Raw genomic sequence first — 22,078 nt, 5'->3', positions numbered from 1 at the left:
TCGAGAGAGAGAGAGAGAGAGACCGAGAGAGAGAGACCCCGAGAGAGAGAGACCGAGAGAGAGACCGAGAGAGAGACCGAGAGCGAGACGAGAGCGAGACGAGAGCGAGACCGAGACCGAGAGCGAGAGAGACCGAGAGACCGAGAGAGAGAGAGAGAGAGAGAGAGAGACCGAGAGAGAGAGAGAGAGAGACCGAGAGAGAGAGAGAGACCGAGAGAGAGAGAGAGAGAGACCGAGAGAGAGAGAGAGAGAGACCGAGAGAGAGAGAGAGAGACCGAGAGAGAGAGAGAGAGACCCGAGAGAGAGAGAGAGAGACCGAGAGAGAGAGAGAGAGACCGAAGAGAGAGAGAGAGAGAGAGAGACCGAGAGAGAGACCGAGAGAGAGAGAACCCACAGAGAGACCGAGAGAGAGAGAGAGACCGAGAGAAGAAGAGAGAAGAGAGAGAGAGAGACGAGAGAGACCGAGGAGAGACCGAGAGAGAGAGAGACCGAGAGAGAGAGAGACCGAGAGAGAGAGAGACCGAGAGAGAGAGAGAGACCGAGAGAGAGAGACCGAGAGAGAGAGAGACAGAGAGAGAGAGAGACCGAAAGGAGAGACCGAGAGAGAGAGACCGAGAGAGAGAGAGAGAGAGAGAGAGAGAGACCGAGAGACCGAGAGAGAGAGAGAGACCGAGAGAGAGAGACCGAGAGAGAGAGAGAGACCGAGAGAGAGAGAGACCGAGAGAGAGAGAGAGACCGAGAGAGAGAGACCGAGAGAGAGAGAGAGAGACCGAGAGAGAGAGACCGAGAGAGAGAGAGAGAGACCGAGAGAGAGAGAGAGAGAGAGACCGAGAGAGAGAGAGAGAGAGAGAGACCGAGAGAGAGAGAGAGAGAGACCGAGAGAGAGAGAGAGAGAGACCGCCACAGAGAGAGAGAGACCGCCACAGAGAGAGAGAGACCGCCACAGAGAGAGAGAGACCGCCACAGAGAGAGAGAGACCGCCACAGAGAGAGAGAGACCGCCACAGAGAGAGAGAGACCGCCACAGAGAGAGAGAGACCGCCACAGAGAGAGAGAGACCGCCACAGAGAGAGAGAGAGACCGCCACAGAGAGAGAGAGACCGCCACAGAGAGAGAGAGACCGCCACAGAGAGAGAGAGACCGCCACAGAGAGAGAGAGACCGCCACAGAGAGAGAGAGACCGCCACAGAGAGAGAGACCGCCACAGAGAGAGAGAGACCGCCACAGAGAGAGAGAGACCGCCACAGAGAGAGAGAGGTGCACGCGCGTCCCGTTCCGACGGTGCTTTTCCCCGGGTCACCGCCCGGCTTCCCCGGGTCCCCGCCGGTCCACACCGCCCCCCGCAGCCCTGTCGGTCTCACTGAAGCTGGGGACGGGCAGGACTGCACCCGCCTCGCCGCCCGGCTATTGAGACGCTCGTGCGTGGGAAACGCACGAGCGTCTCATTCAGCCAGAGCGCCAGATTGCTGGCGGATCGCCAGGGACACGGTCCTGGCGCTCCGCCAGCAATAATAAGGCCGGCGCCATCTGTAAACGTCTTTTGTTTCAAGTTCTTTTAGGGAGTTGCATGGTCAGAAAGGTTACTTCTAATATTCGAAAATGAACACGGTATTGAATTTTCTTAATTCCACTGGTGCAATCAGGCAGAGGGAACTGTCATGGAATAAGGCCTGGGTAAGGATGGGTAAAACCAATTTCTACCTTGAATATATAAGGCCACCTTCCAGTTAAAAACAACTCTGTATTGAAGAGTGCATACCTGGAGTTCCTAATAAGTTATTATCTCTCATGAGTCGGTAATCCTCTTCATTGAGGTTATTCACAAATTGATAGAAAGCCTCCTCTCGATCCAGCCGGTCCATCTGACTCTGGCGTTGAGAATCAGATTGTTCCGCACTTCCTTTCCCAGTAGCATCTGAACTCTCCATGTCAACTGATGAATGCCAAGATGAACCTGTCTAACTGAGAAACAAGCCATGTCAAAAGATACACAAAAATAAGCATAGAAATATTGCAATATGATATTTATGAGCTTTAAAAGTGTGTTAGGTCCCATTTTAAGATTGTGTTCACGGCAATACACATTGCTTATTTCTTCTCAAACCTAGTGTTCATTCTAGCACCGGCCATCTTCGAAAATTCATGCAGTTCCTCTTCCCTGCCTGGGGTGTCGCTGTCTGCTGTGGTGTTTTCTAGCACAAGCCTGGTTTGCATATCAGTGCTAATATACCACACTGTGCTAGAAGCACTACAGCAGACACCCCAGGCAGGGAAAAGGAACTGCATGGGTTTTCAAAGATAGCGGGTGCTAAAATAAACACTACCAGCATATAAACTAAGCTATATTTTTAATGTACTGTAATTGTCGGATATGCGCACAGAACTTGACCTTAATAAAATAGGATTTTAAAACCTTACTGGTAAATCCTTTTCACAGAAGTTTATATGGAATACTGAGGTCTCAATTCAATGGGGAATAGAGGTCATCCGACAGGAGACAGGCACATAAATTTCTTTAACCAGGGTGTGCTGGCTCCTCCCCTCTACTTCCCCTTACTATCCCTATTTATACTGCATTTTTCAACACACCCTGTACGTTACCTTGTAATTTGTTTTTTGTTTGCTATGTACGGCGCTGCAGACACTTTGCGGCGCCTTATAAATAAAAACGTACTACTACTACTTACTAGCCAGTTAAGAAACTGTGCCCGAAGGAAGGATAACGTATGTGAGGTAGGATTGAACATGAACAAGTAATGTGGTGAGATTCGCACCAGCACACCACAACAAAACTCTCAACTAAATGTCTTTAACCCTGTTATTGTGTCATAACATTATAACCTTTGAAAAATCACAAAAGGGATTTGTAGGGAGCAAAAAGTCACCAAAACTTAGATGCTCCAGCTCAGGTCAATGGACCTGTAAGGTACAAAAGAATACTAAAGCCACTGTCTAGCAACCTGCAAGGACAGCTGGAACACGATCACAGTAATTACAATCAGAGCACCACACCACACAAACTCTGTGAAAAGGACTAAAATCCTATTTTCACTATCATTCATATGGGATACTGAGGTCTCAATACAATTGGGAGGTCCCAAAGCTTCCAGAAAGGGGAACGTGCGGAGCCTGTTGCAACACCGCCTGCCTAAACTGGTTATCATCCTTGGCCACATTGTAAAACATAAAATTTTACAAATGTATGTTGACCTGACCCAAGTGGCAAGTGTGAACGACTTCCTGGCCTGTGTCATAGTAGCAATGACAGAGGAATGAAACCCCTTTTGAGCTAAGATCTGCCGCTCAACTTCCAGGCCGTTAAACAAAGCCGCCCTAAGTCCTGGTAGATGAAGGGGCCTTGAACCAGAAGATCCCTTCTGAGAGGCAGTCGCCACAGATCTTTCACTAGCATGTTTTGCAGACTTGCGTACCACGCCCTCCAAGGCCAGTCTGGGGCTATTAGAATTGCCACCACCCTTTGGCTTTGGATTCTTTGTAGCATTCTTCCCAAAAGGATGGGGGGGGGGGGGGGGCGACAGGTACACCAGATCGTACGACCACATCGTAGTCAGAGCATCCACCACCTCTGCCTGGGGATATCCCTAGAGCAGTATCTGTCGACCTTCTTGTTGACTCCGGAGGTCATCAGGTCTATCTGTGGTACTCCCCACAGATCTACAATGCTCATGAACAACTGGGGATGTAGTCCCCATTTCCCGGGGTGAAGGTCGTGGCGGCTGAGAAAGTCCGCTTCCCAATTGTCCACCCCGGGGATGAATATAGCTGAAATCGCTACTGCATGAAGCTCAGTCCAGGCAAGGATCTTGGAGGCTTCCCTCATGCAGGCCCTGCTCTTTGTTCCTCCTTGCTGATTTATATACACAACTGTCATTGCGTTGTCCGATTGGATATGTTGATATGGAGCTGCGCTTCTAAAAAGGAGTACACTTTCCTTGAAAATGCTCCCCTTGCATCACCGCCCTCGATCTTTTCCACTGGGAGAAACACCCTCCTCTCCGCCGTGTCCCATATCATCCCCAAGAATTGGAGACGCTGGGTCAGCACTAAAGCGGACTTTGGTATGTTCAGTATCCACCCATGGTCTGAGAGTACACGTCTGGTAGTCTCTATCGCCCTTTGAAGGCTCGTCTCTGACTCCGCCTTCAGGAGCAGGTCGTCCAGTTATGGTATTGTTTATCTATCCTCAGAAGGAGCATAATTTCTGCCATCACCTTGGTGAAGATGCGTGGAGCGGTGGACAGGTCAAATGGTAGGGCCTAAAACAGGAACTGCTCATCCAATATGGCAAACCTCAAGTACGCCTGGTGTGGTCCCCACACCGGTACGTGAAGATAGGCATCTTTCACGTAGATAGAAGTCAGGAATTCTCCCTCTTTCAATCCTGCAATGACCGCCCTTAAGGATTCCATGTGGAATTTGAAGACCCAAAGATAGGGGTTCAAGGACTTTAAATTGTGGATTGGTCTGACCGAGCCGTCCAGCTGGATTGGTCTGACCGAGCCGTCCAGCTTCGGTACCATGAACAGGTTGGAGAAGTATCCCTAGCTCAGCTACAGTACCGGTAGAGGTATAATCACTTGAGCATGTATCAATTTTTGCACCGCTTGCCTGAGGATCCTGCGATCCTCCGCAGCTGCTGGGAGTCCCGACCTGAAGAACTTTTGAGGGGGTGGTCTTTCGAACTCCAGCTTGTAACCGTGTGAAACAATATCCCTGACCCACGGGTCAAGGGATGAAGCATCCCACACGTGGCCGAAATATTTCAGCCGAGCCCCCACCGCGAGAATGTCTTGAGGTGGGAGGAGTCTGTCACACGGAGGGCTTGGTTGCAGCTGTGCTTGCACTACGGTCCCGGCTGGAAGAGGTTGCTGCCTTTCTGGCCTTACCATGAGCACCTCTGTTGGCGTTTGAGCCACCTTTGGCCTTAGGCCAAAAAAACTTAAGGTCCGAAAGGACTGCTGGGCATTCCCTGAAAAGGGGCGTCTTACCGGTGTGGAAGCAGACGGGAGGGATGGTGGACTTGCCTGCCGTAGCCTTAGAAATTAAGTTGTCTAATTCACTCCCAAACAATCTATCCCCTGAGAAGGGCAGATTCTCCACACTGTGCTTGGAGTCTGCTTCAGCGACCCACTGCCGTAACCATAAGGCCCCTATGGGCCGACACAGCCATGGCTGAGTTCCATGCATTAATGGCGCCTAATTATTTTTGCAGTGTCTTGGATGTGACACAGCTTTTAAGCTACCGTGGCCACATCCATGTCACCCAACAAACCTTTTTGGATCTGGTTGGCCCATGTAAATACGGCCTTAGCCATCCACCAACTAGCGAGCACTGGGCGTTGCGATGCACCAATGGCCTTGTATATAGCCTTAACTGTGCAGTCTAGTTTCCTGTCGACCGTATCTTTAAGGTCGAAGTCCCCGGGACAGGAAGCACTACCTTTTAAGATAGGCGGGACACCGAAACGTCCACTACTGGAGGTTTCTCCCATGCCTTTCTACCCGCAGGGTCAAAAGGGAAGGCAGACTTAAAACGCTTAATATACTTGGAAGCGCTATTCAGGATTTTTCCAGGCTGCTTTGAATACCTCCTCCTGCTCTGGGAACACTACATCCTGTCTCCTATGAGACACAAAAAAGGGATCCCCCTCTGCAGGAGCAGCCAGAGGTAAATCTAAGACCTCTCTAATGGCTAGGATTAGATTCACTGTGCCCTGAATAGGAGGCTGCGACCCCTGAGAGTCCTCTTCAATCTCCTCCTCACTATAATCCTCACCCTCCTCTATCTCAGAGTCAGGGGAAATGGCAGTTAGTGCCCGTTTATGGGACACCCCTGGCATAGGTGAGAGAACATCCACCCTAGTAGTAAGCACAGACAAATCCTGCTGCACCTGCTTGGTCTGCAATGTATTTGCTGCAAGCCGTGATGATACAGTCTCCAGCATAGCTTTCATGCTGCTGGCCCTATGGAGACAATACTGAGCTGTGGTGACATACATTGCTCACAAGCAACTTGTGATGTAGAACTTGGAGCAAACTTGTTGCTGAAAACTACACACTTCAACCACACTTCGCTACTATTTGTCTGACACTGTCTTGGTTGTATACTATGTGTTGGCTCTATCAATATATCTGTATAAATGTACAATGCTTAATTAGCAGTGGGGGGAAACTCAGAGGTATATGGGGACACCAGCGCCCTGCAACCTAGTCCCTAAGATAGGACTGATAATAAAAAGATAAAGATATATATATATATATATATATATATATATATATATATATATATATAGATAGATATACACACATACATACACATACACACACACACACACACTAGAGGCTGTTAGGCACACAAAATCGCTGTACCGCACTATACTTGCGATCAGAATCTCTCTCTCTCCCAAGGCTGCACCGCTGAGTGATTTTTTTTGCTGCTGTAATGGCGCCCACAGCATGAGAAGAAGCAGGGAGCAGTGTATAGGCGCGCTCAGAGGCACTGGTCCCGCTATGAGCTAAGCCCCGCCCATCTAATGGCACCTGGGCTAATGTTTAGATTGACGCCTGTGTTAAACAAAGGGTTAACAACAGAATCGGAATATGCCCTGGTGGTCCAGTGGCAGCCCCTAGCATCCAGTGTCAGTGGGGCTGTCAGTGGTCCTTGTGCAGGGACACCGCCGCCGCACATGAACCGGGGTACCCAACTGTGGGGACCCCGGGTAACACTCACCACTCAACGGTTTCAGGCTGAGCATGGGGTGTGTGCGCTGCAGCGCAATGCCCGCGGTAACAAGCACCCTCTCTCATGTCAATGGACCTGCAGCAGGGATCAGTTCGGTATCTTAAGAGGCCGGCAACTGTACCTTCCCTGCCCAAAAAGCAACCCCAAAATGATAAATTTAAATAAATTGAAGAACAACTCTGGAGCTCCAGGAGTAAGCATCCTCTCCTGAGGGCACATTTTCTAAAACTGGCTAGTAAGGGGAAGTAGAGTGAAGGAGCCAGCACACCATGGTTAAAGAAATGTATGTGCCTGTCTCCTGTCAGATGACCTATTCCCCATTGTATTGAGACTTCAGTATCCCATATTAATGATAGTGAAAGTTGTGCATTTTAATGTTTGTCATCTAGACCATTATTACAAATAACATTATATTCAATGTTTCATATGAAAAAAATGGTTGTAAAATGCCATTTCAACAGGTGTTTGCATAAATGCAAAGTTATTTTATATGGAAGGTGACAATAGAATAGATAAAAGTAGTAACATGGAGCATGTTGCTGTAATCATACAGCTATGCTGACAAAAATGGAGTATTCCAGCAATTCTTTATCAACCTAAATGCCATTTAATCAGTCACATATGTTCTCCCATAACCAATGTCTACCATTATCGAGTATGCTTTAGTGCTCCCTCTAGAAATGAGGACAGGCAGAGCGCCGCTACATGGGGGCAGCGCAAGAGGGGCGGACCGGGCCCGCCGACGTCAATTGTGGGCGGCCCCGGGCCGCGACGTCCCGAAATGGGGCATGCCCGGGCCGTAACGTAACGAAAAGGGGCAGGCCCGGCACCGTCACTAAAGGAGGCGGGCCCGGCACCGTCACTAAAGGAGGCGGGCCCGGCACCGTCACTAAAGGAGGCGGGCCCGGCACCGTCACTAAAGGAGGCGGGCCCGGCACCGTCACTAAAGGAGGCGGGCCCGGCACCGTCACTAAAGGAGGCGGGCCCGGCACCGTCACTAAAGGAGGCGGGCCCGGCACCGTCACTAAAGGAGGCGGGCCCGGCACCGTCACTAAAGGAGGCGGGCCCGGCACCGCCGAAGTTACCGTGCTGCCGGGGAAGCGCTGGGAATCGCCGTCTAAGGCGGCGCTGCGCTTCCCTGTGCACACAGCCAGGGCAGGCACCACGCTGTTTTAGCGGGGCGCTGCTAGCAGGGCACATTTTGCCCTGTAAAAAAAAAAAAAAAAAAAAAAAAATCGAGCAGGGAGCAGCGCCCCGCTAAAACAGCCTAGCGGGAACACCATGCTTCATGCACTTACAAATGACTTGTGTGACATACAGGTGAGGATCATACATAAATGTGAAATTTCCCTGTAAATTGAAGCATTTACATAATTTTTGAAAGAAAAATAATTTTGCAGCAGAAATGACTGGTCACTATTATAGTATGCTACATCTAGTAAGTCTACTATCTGTAAAATGATGGTCTTAACCACAGGTACTCAAAGTTGGTCCTCAGGACCAGACAGTGCATTTTTTGCATGTGCAGATTCAAGTGAAATTATTAGCTCCGCCTGTGGATCTTTTAAAATGTGCCAGTCAGTAATGAGTGAACCTGTCGGGTGACCTGGAAAACATGAACCGAGTTTGAGAACCACTGATCTAAACAAATGCATTGTTACTGTACAACAAGGGAGGAAAGCTTGGAAAACTAATGTAATAAGCAAAAGATAAAACTTAGTACACAAAGGCCACCAACAAGTCTCAGAAATGTATATTATCGCACTGCGCACATAGCTTAAATGAAACAGCATTCATTTGCTCATCCTTCATAAGCTGCTTCACTCATGTGTCAGCAGCGTAATTATTGGAAATGAGCACATAGTAGTACCGATGTTTCTCCGATAATAAGACACTGTCTTATTTTTTTTAAAACAACAAAAAACACTATAGGGCTTATTTTCGGGGTAGGTCTTATTTTAATAGACATTGACAGCAAATGTCAAAAATCTTAAAAATGCCCCCAGTCCCCCTTGCTACGGTAAACATGCCCCAATGCTCCTTTTAAACATGCCCCAGTCCTCCTTTAAAACATGCCCCAGTGATCCTTTTAAACATGCCCCAGTCCTCAGTTAAATAGCGGGAACGTACCGTCACAGCCTCCTTTAATAACAAATCCTTTCTCTCTTAGCTGCGCCAGCGCTCCGTGCTGTAGCCGCGTGATGTGCGCGGCGACGTAACTCCACCTTCCGCAATACATCCCTGGGACCGGGAGCAGAAGCGGCTTCTGTAGAAACCTATGCTCTCTAAATACCGCAGAGGTGAGCAGAGGTTAGCGGGGGTTAGAATTTTTTGTCTGGAACTGAGTACATTGGAAATTTAATAGGGCTTAGTTTCGGGGTAGGGCTTATTTTGGACCAATGTCCAAAATCTGGGGTAGGGCTTAATTTTGGGGTAGGTCTTATTATTATCGGGGAAACACGGTATGAACACTTTGGAATGAGAGCATTGGAATGTCTAGTCAGGCTTAACAGCCTGGTACTAGTAGATCCAATGGTGAGCCACTTTAAATTTGTACAGTCAGTTTTAGAAAATGAATTGAATGCTAAATGCAATGTACAGTTAACACATTCCATTACTGAATAAAATCAGCCAATTAGGCTCCATCAAAAGTATTAGGAAATATTTGAATTAGTAGAACTTCGTGACAGATAGCCAATGAAGTAAAAGCTTCTTAATATGTTTGAGATGTATAGTCAACATGTGAAACTGGCAGTGCATAGGCTGCTCACTAATTAATATGCATGGATAGTAACTGCTGCCCAAAAGATGCACACAATAGTAGTGCAATATACCCCAGGTGGATATTAAACCACCAAATTTGTGAATTTTCATATGTGAAAGGTTTTATCCCATCAAAGAATAGTGCATCAGTACCAAATAATTGTATGAATATAGTGTTCCCGCTAGGCTGTTTTAGCGGGGCGCTGCGCCCTGCCCGATTTTTACAGGGCAAAATGCGCCCTTCCCTGCTAGCAGCACCCCGCTAAAACAGCGTGGTGCCTGCCCTGGCTGTGTGCACGGGGAAGCGCAGCGTCGCCTTAGACGGCGATTCCCAGCGCTTCCCCGGCAGCACGGTAACTTCGGCGGTGCCGGGCCCGCCTCCTTTAGTGCTGGCCGGGCCCGAACCTTTTCATGACGTTGCGGCCTGGGCCCGCCCCTTCATGACGCCGCCGCCCGGGCCCGCCCCTTTTTGTGACGCCGCGGCTCGGGCCCGCCCCTCTTCGTGACGTTGCGGCCCAGGACCGCCCACAATTGTGACATCGGCGGGCCCGGTCCGTCCCCCTTGCGCTGCCCCCGTGCAACGGCGCCCTGCCCGCCCTCATTTCTAGAGGGAACACTATGAATACATGTGTTGTTAAAATTCCTGGTGGCAAGTGTAGCATTATAAAGAGGAGTGGTATGAGGAGGCTTAAATGTGTAATGAAATAACCATCCCAGAAAGGACACTTAATTACAATTTTTTTTATTTAGACGGCACCAAAGTAGACAAATGAGCAAGACAACCCCGCCCCCCCCCCCCCCCCCCCCCAAAAAAAACAACAACTCAAATATTGCAGGAGATACGTGCTATACATATAATCAGATCATAAAGCTCTAGAGGAAGGGATGTGATTTGCCTCTAGCCTGCCTAATTTCTTTGATTTTAAAGAGTTATGATCACTTTTTTGATCTGAACCATATCAAATCTATGTTTTCAGACTACTTAAGCATACAACAATAAGGAGGGAGATTTTTTTTTTTTTACGCTAATTAATGAGAGCATAAATCAAGCAATTCAACCACTGCTCCTATCAGGACAGATTGCAATGGACACCTACATTTCTGCTCACAGCCGCCTGAGACGGAAAGCAGAAATATGTAGAGTCCAAGGTTTGGGCACTCAAACAGCACTTTAGCTACGTAAAGTGGCTAAACCCAGCACTTCTTTAATGCAACAAGTGAGAAAATGAATACTCATGAAAAACAAGTGCACAAAATTATGACTGCCCAAAAACAATTGAATAGCACCTTACATTTTTGCACATAGCAGCAAATATGTTAGAAGACATCTTAAGGTCAAGCCATACACTCAATATGTAAGCAGACACAGCAGGAACATAAATGGCAGAAGGGAGAACGCATACAGCAGTATTCAATACTCCCGAGTCACCTTTTTATTTTTTTTTCAACGAATTGGGCTGTTTTTACTCCCTGCAGTGAATCTTTTTCAATGAAAATCTGATTCCCCCTATTCAATGTTCACTGTTCTCAGTTTCATGCTTGCTGCTTGCATGCTTGCTGCAATTTGCTGGTGTATTTCAATGGGGTTTTCACTGTGATTCGCCGAGTGTATTCACCGTTTTGCATTCGACATCTTTTTAAAGGTGAACTGCAGCATCTGCAGAAACAGCAAGTGGTCAGGGAGCATTTCACCTTAAGCCCTTGCTGAGACCTGCGGGGTATGCGAGGAAGTTACGATGAGCGCAGGATCCCAGGCTGCAGTGGAGGAGATCTCGCTCCACACCCTCTCTGGAGTGGATCGGACGTGTCATGGAACAGTGCATGCCTGGGGGGTAGTTGTCACTAGACTAGTAACCATGTGCAGATCAGGGGATCATAGCTACTCTATATTCCCCAATGTGCTTATCAGGTAGTCATAGATATCCTATGTTCCCCCAATGTACCAATCATGGGATCCCAGCTATCCTATGTACCCCAATGTACCAATCAGGGGATCCCAGCAACCATATGTGTCCCCAATGTACCGATCAGGGAATCCCAGCTACCATATGTGTCCCCAATGTACCGATCAAGGAATCCCAACTACCATGTGTGTCCCCAATGTACCGATCAGGGAATCCCAGCAACCCTATATGGAGATTAGGGAATCACTGCATCCCCTCTCCCCCGCATAAGGAACCTTAATCCTCAATATTATTAGTACTGGGTTTGGCGGCCCGCCAGGTTAACCCCTTGCAGACCATGGTTAACCCCATAGAAAAGCATTTACCCCTGGAAGAGTCATGAACAGAGGGGAAAAAGATTTGTCACTGGTGTGGTGCACCTAAAGTCTTATCGCAATAAAATAAAATGTAACTTATTAATGTGATTAAAAACAAGCGAAATAAATCTAAAACACATGAAACAATGACAAGTGAAGACAGTGAAGGAATGAGAGGTGTCTAAAATCTGTGGCTTACTGACTACGCACTGTATTTTGAATGATTTTTACAATGTGATAGTAGGTTGTAAACACTGACACTATATATTAAATTGCTTTATACCACTTTCACATTGCAAAAACCTGCTTTCAACCCGATTTTCTAAACGTGTCTTAAAACTGGTCAAAAGCCAGTTAAACCCCTTTCATATTGCATGATGTAAAGGTATATTGCAGTTTAAATACCGTTTTGTACCTTTCAGATTCAACCCGTTTCACCCATAGAAAGCCATGCAATGTCATTTTACATTTTTTTTTCCTGCTTGTGGGCGGGGATCAAGTGTGGTTATCATTTGTGGCAAATACCGTTTCTGAGCTGTTCAGACTGCAGGGAAAACGGCTCAGAAACGTGTAGGATCCTGCTTTTAACACGTGTCAAAATACCGGTTTTCTGTAACCGGTAAATTGACAATGTAGCTTTCACATTGCAGCTGGAACCGTTTTAAAGCACTGAAAAAACGGCAATATACCGTGTTACAGCTGCAATGTGAAAGGGGTATTAGAAAAATGTATTTGTCGAAGTGTCTTTATTGTGTATTGGCTATTCTTAGGGGGTATATTTCAGGCTATCCACAGAACTATAATCAAGAAGCAGGATATGTCATAACTTCTAGGGTCTAGAAGTAAACACCAATAATATTTTCTAGGTCACCTCTTGAATAATTATTTAAAAATAACAGGTAGATTAAAAGAATCTTTAGAATTTAATGTAGTGCAGTTAGAACTGTTGTGGAGGGAATATTACCCCTTTTGGAATGACTGAGATGTAACAATTTTATGAACTCTCTCTCACTTTTACATTGAAGTCAAACAAAGTACTGCTACAAATGTTGCAGTTATATTATAACATGAGACAGTAAAGAATTCTGTCAGAGGTGATCAGAGTTGCAGTTGAATGCTAGACTCAAACTAGCAATTGGTGATGTAAAAAAAAAAAACACTAAAAAGAGAAACCGTGTTGCCGTGCACTAGGTTGTCTCTGGTTTGTTTTGAACTATACTTGCTGGGATTTAACACAGCAATGATTTGTGTACACACATCTAAATAGCGGCAGTAGTTTATTTAATACACCCAATTTATTAAGTGTCCTGCATAATCATAGCTGTATCATATACATCCAAGGCTGGTTAAAATGGGATGGCACTTTATATGTAACATATGGTATAATGGACATTATGGCAAGTGGTACATGCATTATGGCGCACACTGTCATTATTAGTTTATCTGGCTCCTACATTTTAAGTTAAAAAAATTTGAGCCCGGTTATATGCTCCTACTCTTACCTAACACAGGGATTTTCAGACCCATTCGGTTTACTCTTTATCAAAACTTGACTATATACCCATATAGTGTGGTATAGCTCACAGGCCATGTCTAGTCCAGGAATAGCCAACTCCAGCCCTCGAGAGCTACCAACAGTTAACATTTTCAGATCTCCACACAGAATCACAAGTGAAGTAATTAGCTCAACCTGTCGATCTTATAATATGTCAGTCAGTAATGAGTGCACCTGCGAGGTGAGCTGGAAAACGTGAACTGTTGGTAGCTCTCGAGGACTTGAGTTGACTACCCCTGGTCTAGTCAGACAGTCAATAGGTAGAAACCAAAAGTTAGACATGCTGGAGTCATACATTTACAAAACTAACACGCCATTACACTGGTACATACCAAAGCTAGCTAGAATATATATATATATATATATATATATATATATATATATATATATATATATATATATATATATATATATATATATATATATATATATATATATATATATATATATATATATATATATATATATATATATGGAAAGAGACCATTATGCATGCAATAATGATTTATTGACGGAGATGTTTATCTTGCTGACAAAGCCTGTTGGAGACCATGAATTCCAAAGTGGGCAGTAGAGACTTAACACATAGTGATCAGTGAAAGTATGGACTGACGACCATGTTGCCGCTTGACAAATTTCAGTCACTGATGCTTTAGCCCATGATGTGGGTACTGACCGAGTCGAATGTGCCTCAACTACTGGAGGTGCTGACTTGCCTTCTTGGTTATAAGTAAATACAATCATTTCTCCAATCCAACCCAAAATCGTCTGTTTTGCCAGATCCAAACTTTTTCTAGCTCCTTCTGGTATAACAAATAGATGGTTCGTATTTCTAAAAACCTTGGTTCTCTCAATGTACATAGATATTGCCCGCACCAGGTCTAACATGTACCAAGCTCCCTATTCTTCATCTATCGGGTTCGGATAGAAACTAGGTAAAGAGAACTCTTGGTTGAGATGAAAGGCAGATATAACCTTTGGTAGAAAGTCTGGAGGCGTCCTCATGACCACTATTTGTTCTTCTATTCAGAGAGCCTGGATTTCACTCACTCTCCTGGCCGATGTAATTTCGGTACTCTTTACCTAGAACGGTGCCCATCGCGACCATTGTATGCACTAAAAAACAGGTGCGATGTGATGCCCGCGATTTCCCATAGGGATCAATGTTAAAAGTCAGATTGGACGCGATTTTAGTGTTCAATGCCTCAATGCCCGCGATTTTTCCATAGGAAACAATGTTAAATGGGCCACAGAGCCCAAATAGTCACCCTAAAGTCTGAAATGGCCCCCACAATTGTTAACGCCACCCCACGATCAACGTCAACCCAAAGCGTGGCGAGCGCAGCGAGCCCGCGAGGGGCGGCGGTACGCGTCCTCCGACCTTTTCATACCCCCACTATCCACGTCGGCGTGGAGTTGAGAATAGAATAGTGTGGCGAGCGCAGCGAGCCACCGAGCCCGAAGCGTGGCGAGCCCCGCGGATACCTTCACAGGTAAACGCGTCCCTTCGCAGGCTTCACAGGTATCCGCGTCCACTCGCCACGCTTCGGGCTCGGTGGCTCGCTGCGCTCGCCACACTATTCTATTCTCAACTCCACGCCGACGTGGATAGTGGGAGTATGAAAAGGTCGGAGGACGCGTACCGATGCGCTCGCCACGCTTCGGGTTCACGTTGATCGTGGGGTGGCGTTAAAAATTGTGGGGGCCATTTAAAACTTCAGGGGGACTATTAGGGCTCTGTGGCCCATTTAACATTGTTTCCTATGTAAAAATCGCGGCCATTGAGGCATTGAACACTAAAATCACGTCCAATCTGACTTAACATTGATCCCTATGGGAAAATCGCGGGCATCGCGTCGCACCCGGTTTTTTATGTGCATACGATGACTGCGATGCCCGCGATTTTTTATCGCGGGCGCCGTTCTAGGTAAAGAGTACCGTAATTTCCACTAGAAAAACAAACTTTCCATGTAAGAAGTGAAATATTGAGTGGTTGAAATGGCTGCTTCATTAAAAGTCAATATCAAATTCAGGTCCCATGGAGCGCCCAAAGATGTTAAAAGGGGGATGTATGCTCTTAATGGCTCTACAGAATTTCTTGACCAGCTTCTCCTCCACCAACCTTCTATCTAACAAAACATTTAGTGCTGCAATGTAATTTCCTCTCCTAATAGAAGGATGACCAAGGCGATAGCTCTTCGCTCCCCTACACGACTGATTGAATGAGGTAGGTATGGAAAACCGAATCCTATCTTGTGGCCAGACTTTCCTCATGAAATGCTTTGAATCATTGAGTCTAATTTTGATCCGAACAGGGTGCATGGTGACAAGGGGACAGCCATTGGTAGAGACTAAATACCCTTCAGTTTTGATTACAGGATGTGGTGTTCAGTGAGGGCGGAAGTTGTTAGATGCCCTGACAACGTTTTTTTATTTTATATGTAATTCACGTAGGTGTCTGTTTTGCATGCTTCAGGCACGGTGGCTCGCTTTGCTCAGCACAGATTTATATTCCCCCTCCAGGTATAGGTGGACCCAGGACAAGATGGGAAAATTGTCAAAACTGAAGAGGATCTAGAAGACACTACTGACAGGGGGCCATCCCAGTCCACGTAGATCGGAGGGTACCAAAATTCAGTCCCCTGTCCAGCCCTGAATGCAGCTCACCTTCCCAGCAACAATGCATATTGATGGCTGAAGGAGGCAGACAAAGGCGATGCTTCCTGCCAACTAGTGTGCAGTCTACACTACAAAATCCAAGCAGCCGGCCGTGCAGAGCAGCAGCTACATCCCCCTGAACTTCCCTTAATTACAAGCAAGGTTGGGACCAGTTGCGTATGCAAGGGGCATTTCTGGGTACACAACCCCCCCCCCCCCACACACACACACACACACACAAACCAAATACTGCCCTCCACAACCCAAGATTAAGCCCACCCCTTGACCACTGGCTCCGCCCCCTCTTTAAACACACTCACCACACTTAGAGTGCTGCACTCTTGGGGGATAATTTTGGCTGATTTGTTGCCCTGCCCCCATCCGTTTGCAGGCTCTGGGGAACCCCCATCATTCGATGGTCGCCGACTATCAAATGATAGCGAAGGTCCAAGCCCCCCCTTCTCCATGCAGATGCACACCATCGGTCCCCAATTAGTTCAAGGAGGCATAAATAGACTTTAGTCAGTGCCACGATAATACTAGAATATACTATTTGCAGCATGTACTATTTTTAACTAGATCACTTCATATCTAGTGCAAAAAGCACACTGCAGTAGCACATCGCATACATTTTGAACTAGATGCGATCTAAATCAAAACGCACATGTATGGGCACCCTAAAGCTGTGTACACAAGGTGCAATATATTGCTCAGTGTCTCCTTTTCATCAGCGACCAGAGATGGTCGCTGATGCAAGGGAACCTCTGCCGAGGGAGCCGCAGAGGGAATCAGCTGGTCGCAGTGGCAAGCTCCTGCAACCAGCGATCATAAGGGGGCTAAAAAGGGGAGCACGCACCCGGCGATTTTTCACCGGTGCACATTTCAATCGCTGGCAATATGGTCGTTCAGCGTCAATATTGCCAGCGATTATAGCCCGTGTGTGCGCACCTTTAGTTTGTCTGGCTCCTACACTTCCATCCTGGCTCCTGGATTAAAAATTGTCATTGTTTTTCTTCAAAGTGAGATCTATATTGCAGTGTAAAAATAAAGCAGTCAGTATTTTCCATGCACAGAAACAAAATAACTCACCCAAATCTAATTCTCTCTGCAAAATTTACATCTGCCCCCCTGCATAGTTTTGTCCATCTAAGAAGGAATTTGTCAGGAGGAGTGAACCAGAATCTTAATCTTTCCAGGGACCAGGCAGGTCTTAGCTATGAGGGTGAAGGATCCTCAGAAGAATTTGAGTTTGTTGAGGACCCCTCCGGTGAAGAATCGGGGGAAAGTGGAAGTAGACATGAGGTCCTTCAATCTCGATTTGTTGGAAAGTTTGCTTAAAAACATATATAAGTCAATGAATTACAAGGAGGTACCCTGTACCTTGGAGGATCCGTTATTTAAGGACCGGTCTCTAAACCAGGGCTTGACAATTTTTTTCTTTTATTTGTCAGAAAGAGTGAACCAGAATAATGCCCTCTCTCTAACTGCAGAAACTACTCTTCTAAAACAAATGACTGCTTGATCCAGTCCATCAGTTGTCCGAGCATATTGGATCGATCAGTCTTCTCTGTGGATTTGTAATGAGAAGCTTCACACAAGGTCTTATTTGAAGCACTAGAAAATATTATGTCAAAAGCCATAGAGGTATGACAGGTGAAGAAGGCATAGTAAAGGAGAGAACTAGCCTAAATAGTAACAAAAAATTACTTTTTCTAATGCCCATAAAACCAAAAGGCTTACCATAAAGGGGCATTAAGTGGCTTGTGGGGAGAAGGTAAATCGATCCTGTCTGAATAGAATTTTGATTTAAGCCGCTAACTGGTGCAATGAGAGCTCAAACTGTTGACTTTCTGCACATTTCAGCTCAACACTCCAGGTGGTGCAAGCTGAAATGCTGTGCCACTCGCCATACGTGCCCAAACTGAGCCACATTTGAAAAGTTCCATTAGAGGCCCACTAACGGCACAAAAGCATTTGAATATGGCCAAAAGTATGTGTATTCTGCATTCATGCTCCAGCATAACTTTACTTCGACATTGGGGTAATATAATAGTTTTGTGGATACTTACAATAAATGAACACACTTTAGGTATTAAAAGGGCACCAGCCAGGGGCAAGCCTTTACCTTCGGCATCCAGCCAGTGTGAGAACGGCACAGATTAATCACAACATTGCATAATCTACATCGCAATCAGTGTAGTACTAAAGGAAGTAATAGCAATGTATAAAGTCACCCATACTGCAGTTTAATAGGTCCCCTTGACCTAGGTGATTGTGGGGTGGGGGATTCAATAGTTTTACTGTGGCTACAAGCTTCTATCCTATCCAAAGCTATTCATTTGTCTGTGCAGCTGAGCGCAAGAAAAAAAAAAAAAAAAATCAGTCCCAAGTCAGGCTTTTAGGTGCCTTAACTGCCATGCGAGCATTAAAAAAACAGGAACACACCCAGTGATTTGCAGGGCTCCCACGGAACTCATTTCCAGCAGCAGAAGCAATTGAATAGCTCCCATCACAACAAAGCAATTGAATTCCCACTGAGCATCATACAGGAGCACAAGAAAAAAAATGGGATGAAAAGAGAAACTGACAATTCACTGTAAACAAGCATCACATGACATAATAAATTATTAAGTATGCAAATGCCACTTGCCTCTTACATATTACAATGAAAAGTAAACATTTTAAAATCTAAAAAGGAATTTATTCAATGTTATCACTGAAAATCAAGGTCTTAAAAACCTTAGATGAGCTAGGCAAGCACCATAACACTAAAGCCGATGCACATTGGGATAATAAAATAAAAGATCACTCATTTTATCGCCCATTGTGTACGCTGCTGCCTACGTCCTATACGCGTTGATAACAACCCCATCATTGTCAGGGTATGTACAGATGAGGGAGCGGATTGCGAATGAGGGCCAGGCTGTAAAATACAGCATGGCCCCCGTATCGCACGGGTGAGTCACTGCTGCCGCCAATATCAGCGTCAATTGCCCAGTGTGTATGGACCTTTATAGAAAAAAAATCTGTTTTCACAAGCACAATTCAGACGCGGATGTACTGCCAATGTTTGTGCAGCGGAGTACATTATCTGCTACTGCACTTGTAAAACACCTACAGCAGGCATGTACAAACTGTGGCCCTCCAGCTGCTGTGAAACTACACATCCCAGCATGCCTTGCCATAGTTTTAGCATTTCCTAATAGCAAAACTGTGGCAAGGCATGATGGGACTTGTAGTTTCATAACAGCTGGAGGGCCATAGTTTGGACATGTCTGACCTACAGTGTACGCGTTCCCCAGACTAAAGAGGTTGCATGGGAGTTGCTGAGTAATGACTCGAAAAGCTTGCAAAAGAATAAAATACAGTCTATTGGGTGTGTCAGGAAAATGCAGATGTACATTTCAGAAGGAAATGCTGAGCAGCGCATAGGCTGTTGTGCAGGGGGCAGAGTGCCATTAGCATACTATCAACTCCATATGTTCATATGGCACCCACTTTTACCAATGCAGTTGGATCTACCTTTAAATCAGGACCACTGTGTCAAGTATCATATCCTAGTCAGGGGAAGGATGACTATCTTAACTAAGTCTACGTGCTAAGCGAAGTCATGTAGCAGGGCACACATGATACACCAGCGATGTGTGCTGGGCGATAATGGCATAGCCACTGTTTGCGATGACTAGATTTATTATAAAATCGAACCCATTGCTGGTAATGCGCGGGACCGTCGCTATACACTGAGTGATCCGTGCTTAATTTCTAAGTGATCAGACCGCTTAGAAAAAGGGCTACAATAGCCCAGTGTGTATGCTGCATAAGGATGATATATAAGCACAAATTACTTCATTTAATACTAATTTTCTCCATATGAAACTTTCGGTCTAGGAGTGCCTATGCTTTTGATACTCTAGCTTGCCTTGATTCAAAAATTATTTGGAACTACTGGTCTATACATTGGGCGGTATTCAATACCGCCGGCATGTGGGTTTCTGCGGAGAGGGAGGCTTGTTTTCAGCGAATGTTGCCGAAAATAAGCCACCCTCGCCAGCCGCTCACCCTATTCTATGTTCCGCATCGAAACTAGAGGGAGGAAGATTCAGGGGAAATTCGAGGAACAATTACTTCACAGAAAGAGTAGTAGATAAGTGGAATAGCCTCCCATCACAGGTGGTAGAGGCAAATACAGTAGAGCAATTTAAACATGCTTGGAATAGGCATATTGATATCCTTACAAAGCAATAAGGATCAAATATGGAGGTAATAGGTTTAAAAAAAAAGGCAGACTAGATGGGCCAAGTGGTTCTTATCTGCTGTCAAAGTCTTGGTTTCTATGTTTTTGGGGAATCCTTGCAGTCAGAATTTGGCGAAGACTCCCCTGAATGGCGAGGTTTGCCACTAGTGCAGCGAGGTGGAAACGGGGCATGCAGGGGGGGTCAGTTGAATACTGACACATGAGCAGGAGTTATCGGCAACGCTCGCCGCCACAGCTCACCAAAAGGACATTGAATATGCCCCAATATTTGCTATAGACATCATTTGCCGGAAAATTATTTGACCATTCAGGAAAAACATTTAATAGAAAAAGTGAACCGGTACATGCATATAAACATATATGTAAATAGAAACACAAATAAATTATTAGGGAATGATATAGCACAACCAACATCATGCAATACAAACACTATGCAAAGGCCACTTGCATTGCGTAATCATACAGCTGCATCAGTCATGCCATGGCAGACCCGATTTCTCACACACAGCAGGAAGGGATCAGACGCTGCTGTATTTCCTGAATTCCATCTTATTCCATCACACATGCAGTTTGACGTCACGGTGCTGCTTGCTAAAGGAACACCGCTGTTGCTTAGGAAACATACTGCACAGTCATTACTATGTGGCTACAACAGGAGCAGGCCATCCCCAGCACTAACGTGAGCATGTCACACGCCACTAAAATGATGTTGCACCTGGGAACAAGTACATAGACCTCTACAGTTATGAGAGATTACATGGACAGAACCAAAAAATATATTATATCTCTAGCTATAGATATTCTGAAAACACTATAATACTATATAATTACATGCTAGATTGGACGGTTATCCTGCTGACGCTTCTATCGGTAACAATCGCTCCCGGTACATGTGGTGGCTGTTGTCTCCGGGAAGAGAGAGAGGAGTATAGTTCGGTCACATACGGAATATGGCAGGCACAGGGATGTAGCAATAATAGTGGTTATATAAGGAGCGTCCCAGACACCACACGCCGGGAAGAGACATGTTATCAAGGAAGCTCCCCGCTGTAATCATGCTCCCGACAGCTGAGCTGCCCGGAATCCTGCGTTGGACAGACCGGGCCTATCCTTTTCGGGAAAAGCCTCGGCCTCTCGTAGTTTTTAACCCGCAACTTCACAACGCACCGCGGCGACGCTATACGTCACCCCGCTGCTCAGCAAAGGGCCTGTAGGGCGCCCGCTACCTCCTCAATGGATTTTCCGTGGCCACATACCGTGAAGAGAGCTCGTTAGCTCCGTTGTCCGCTGTATTCCGGCTCCTCCGCCCAGACCTCTCCTTACTCCGCCATCTTCTCCATTGTTACGAAGGCAGCCCGGAAGTGAGAAGAGGGGGCGTGGCTTCATGGAAGAAGAATTGGGAAGTAACGCGATAGAACACGTGATTACCGGCTCATTATTATGTCAGGACAACGTCTTACCGCCATATTGGTAGTGGCAACGCGTTAGACACGAATAACGATACGCCACCTAGTGTACAGCGCGGATGTTACCCTTGCATAATGTGGGGTACACACCAGGACGATATGGCCCAAAACGAGCCAATTTAGTTACAATCTCGACCGATTGTATGTAAATCGGCCGTGTTTTGGGCCATTTCGCTACCCTTTTGATGCGATCCCGATCCGATGCGTGGCCCTGCGGGTCGGTTAAGGTGCATACACACGGGGGCGATTTAGTGCAAAATCACGGGAAATATGGTCGCTGAGCGACCATATTGCCCGCAATGGGAGTGTGCACCGGCGATATATCGCCGGGTGCGCGCTCCCGTTTTTGCCCCTGTGGT

At 46.2% G+C, this 22,078-nt stretch overlaps 1 protein-coding gene across 2 annotated transcripts in view; it reads right to left on the bottom strand.

Moving 5' to 3' along the window:
* RLIM (ring finger protein, LIM domain interacting) overlaps positions 1 to 21,641 on the bottom strand; it is a 40,256-nt gene extending 18,615 nt beyond the window's left edge. Inside the window, exons 1-2 of one of the 2 annotated variants that reach the window (XM_083159253.1) lie at positions 21,510 to 21,641; positions 1,759 to 1,961 (exon numbers count right to left, since the gene is read on the bottom strand). In XM_083159253.1, coding sequence (XP_083015379.1) covers positions 1,759 to 1,927 — 169 coding nt within the window. In that variant the 5' untranslated portion in view covers positions 1,928 to 1,961; positions 21,510 to 21,641. The remainder of the gene's footprint in view (positions 1 to 1,758; positions 1,962 to 21,509) is intronic. The other variant, XM_083159254.1, reaches the window with a different exon arrangement.
* Between the last annotated feature and the right edge of the window lie 437 nt (positions 21,642 to 22,078).

This window comes from Crinia signifera, chromosome 9, assembly GCF_055691185.1.
Source record: "Crinia signifera chromosome 9, ASM5569118v1, whole genome shotgun sequence".
In the NCBI taxonomy this organism is placed as follows: Eukaryota; Metazoa; Chordata; class Amphibia; order Anura; family Myobatrachidae; genus Crinia; species Crinia signifera.
Note: the sequence above shows the minus strand (reverse complement) of the source record. Positions and strands in the feature narration are given on the sequence as shown.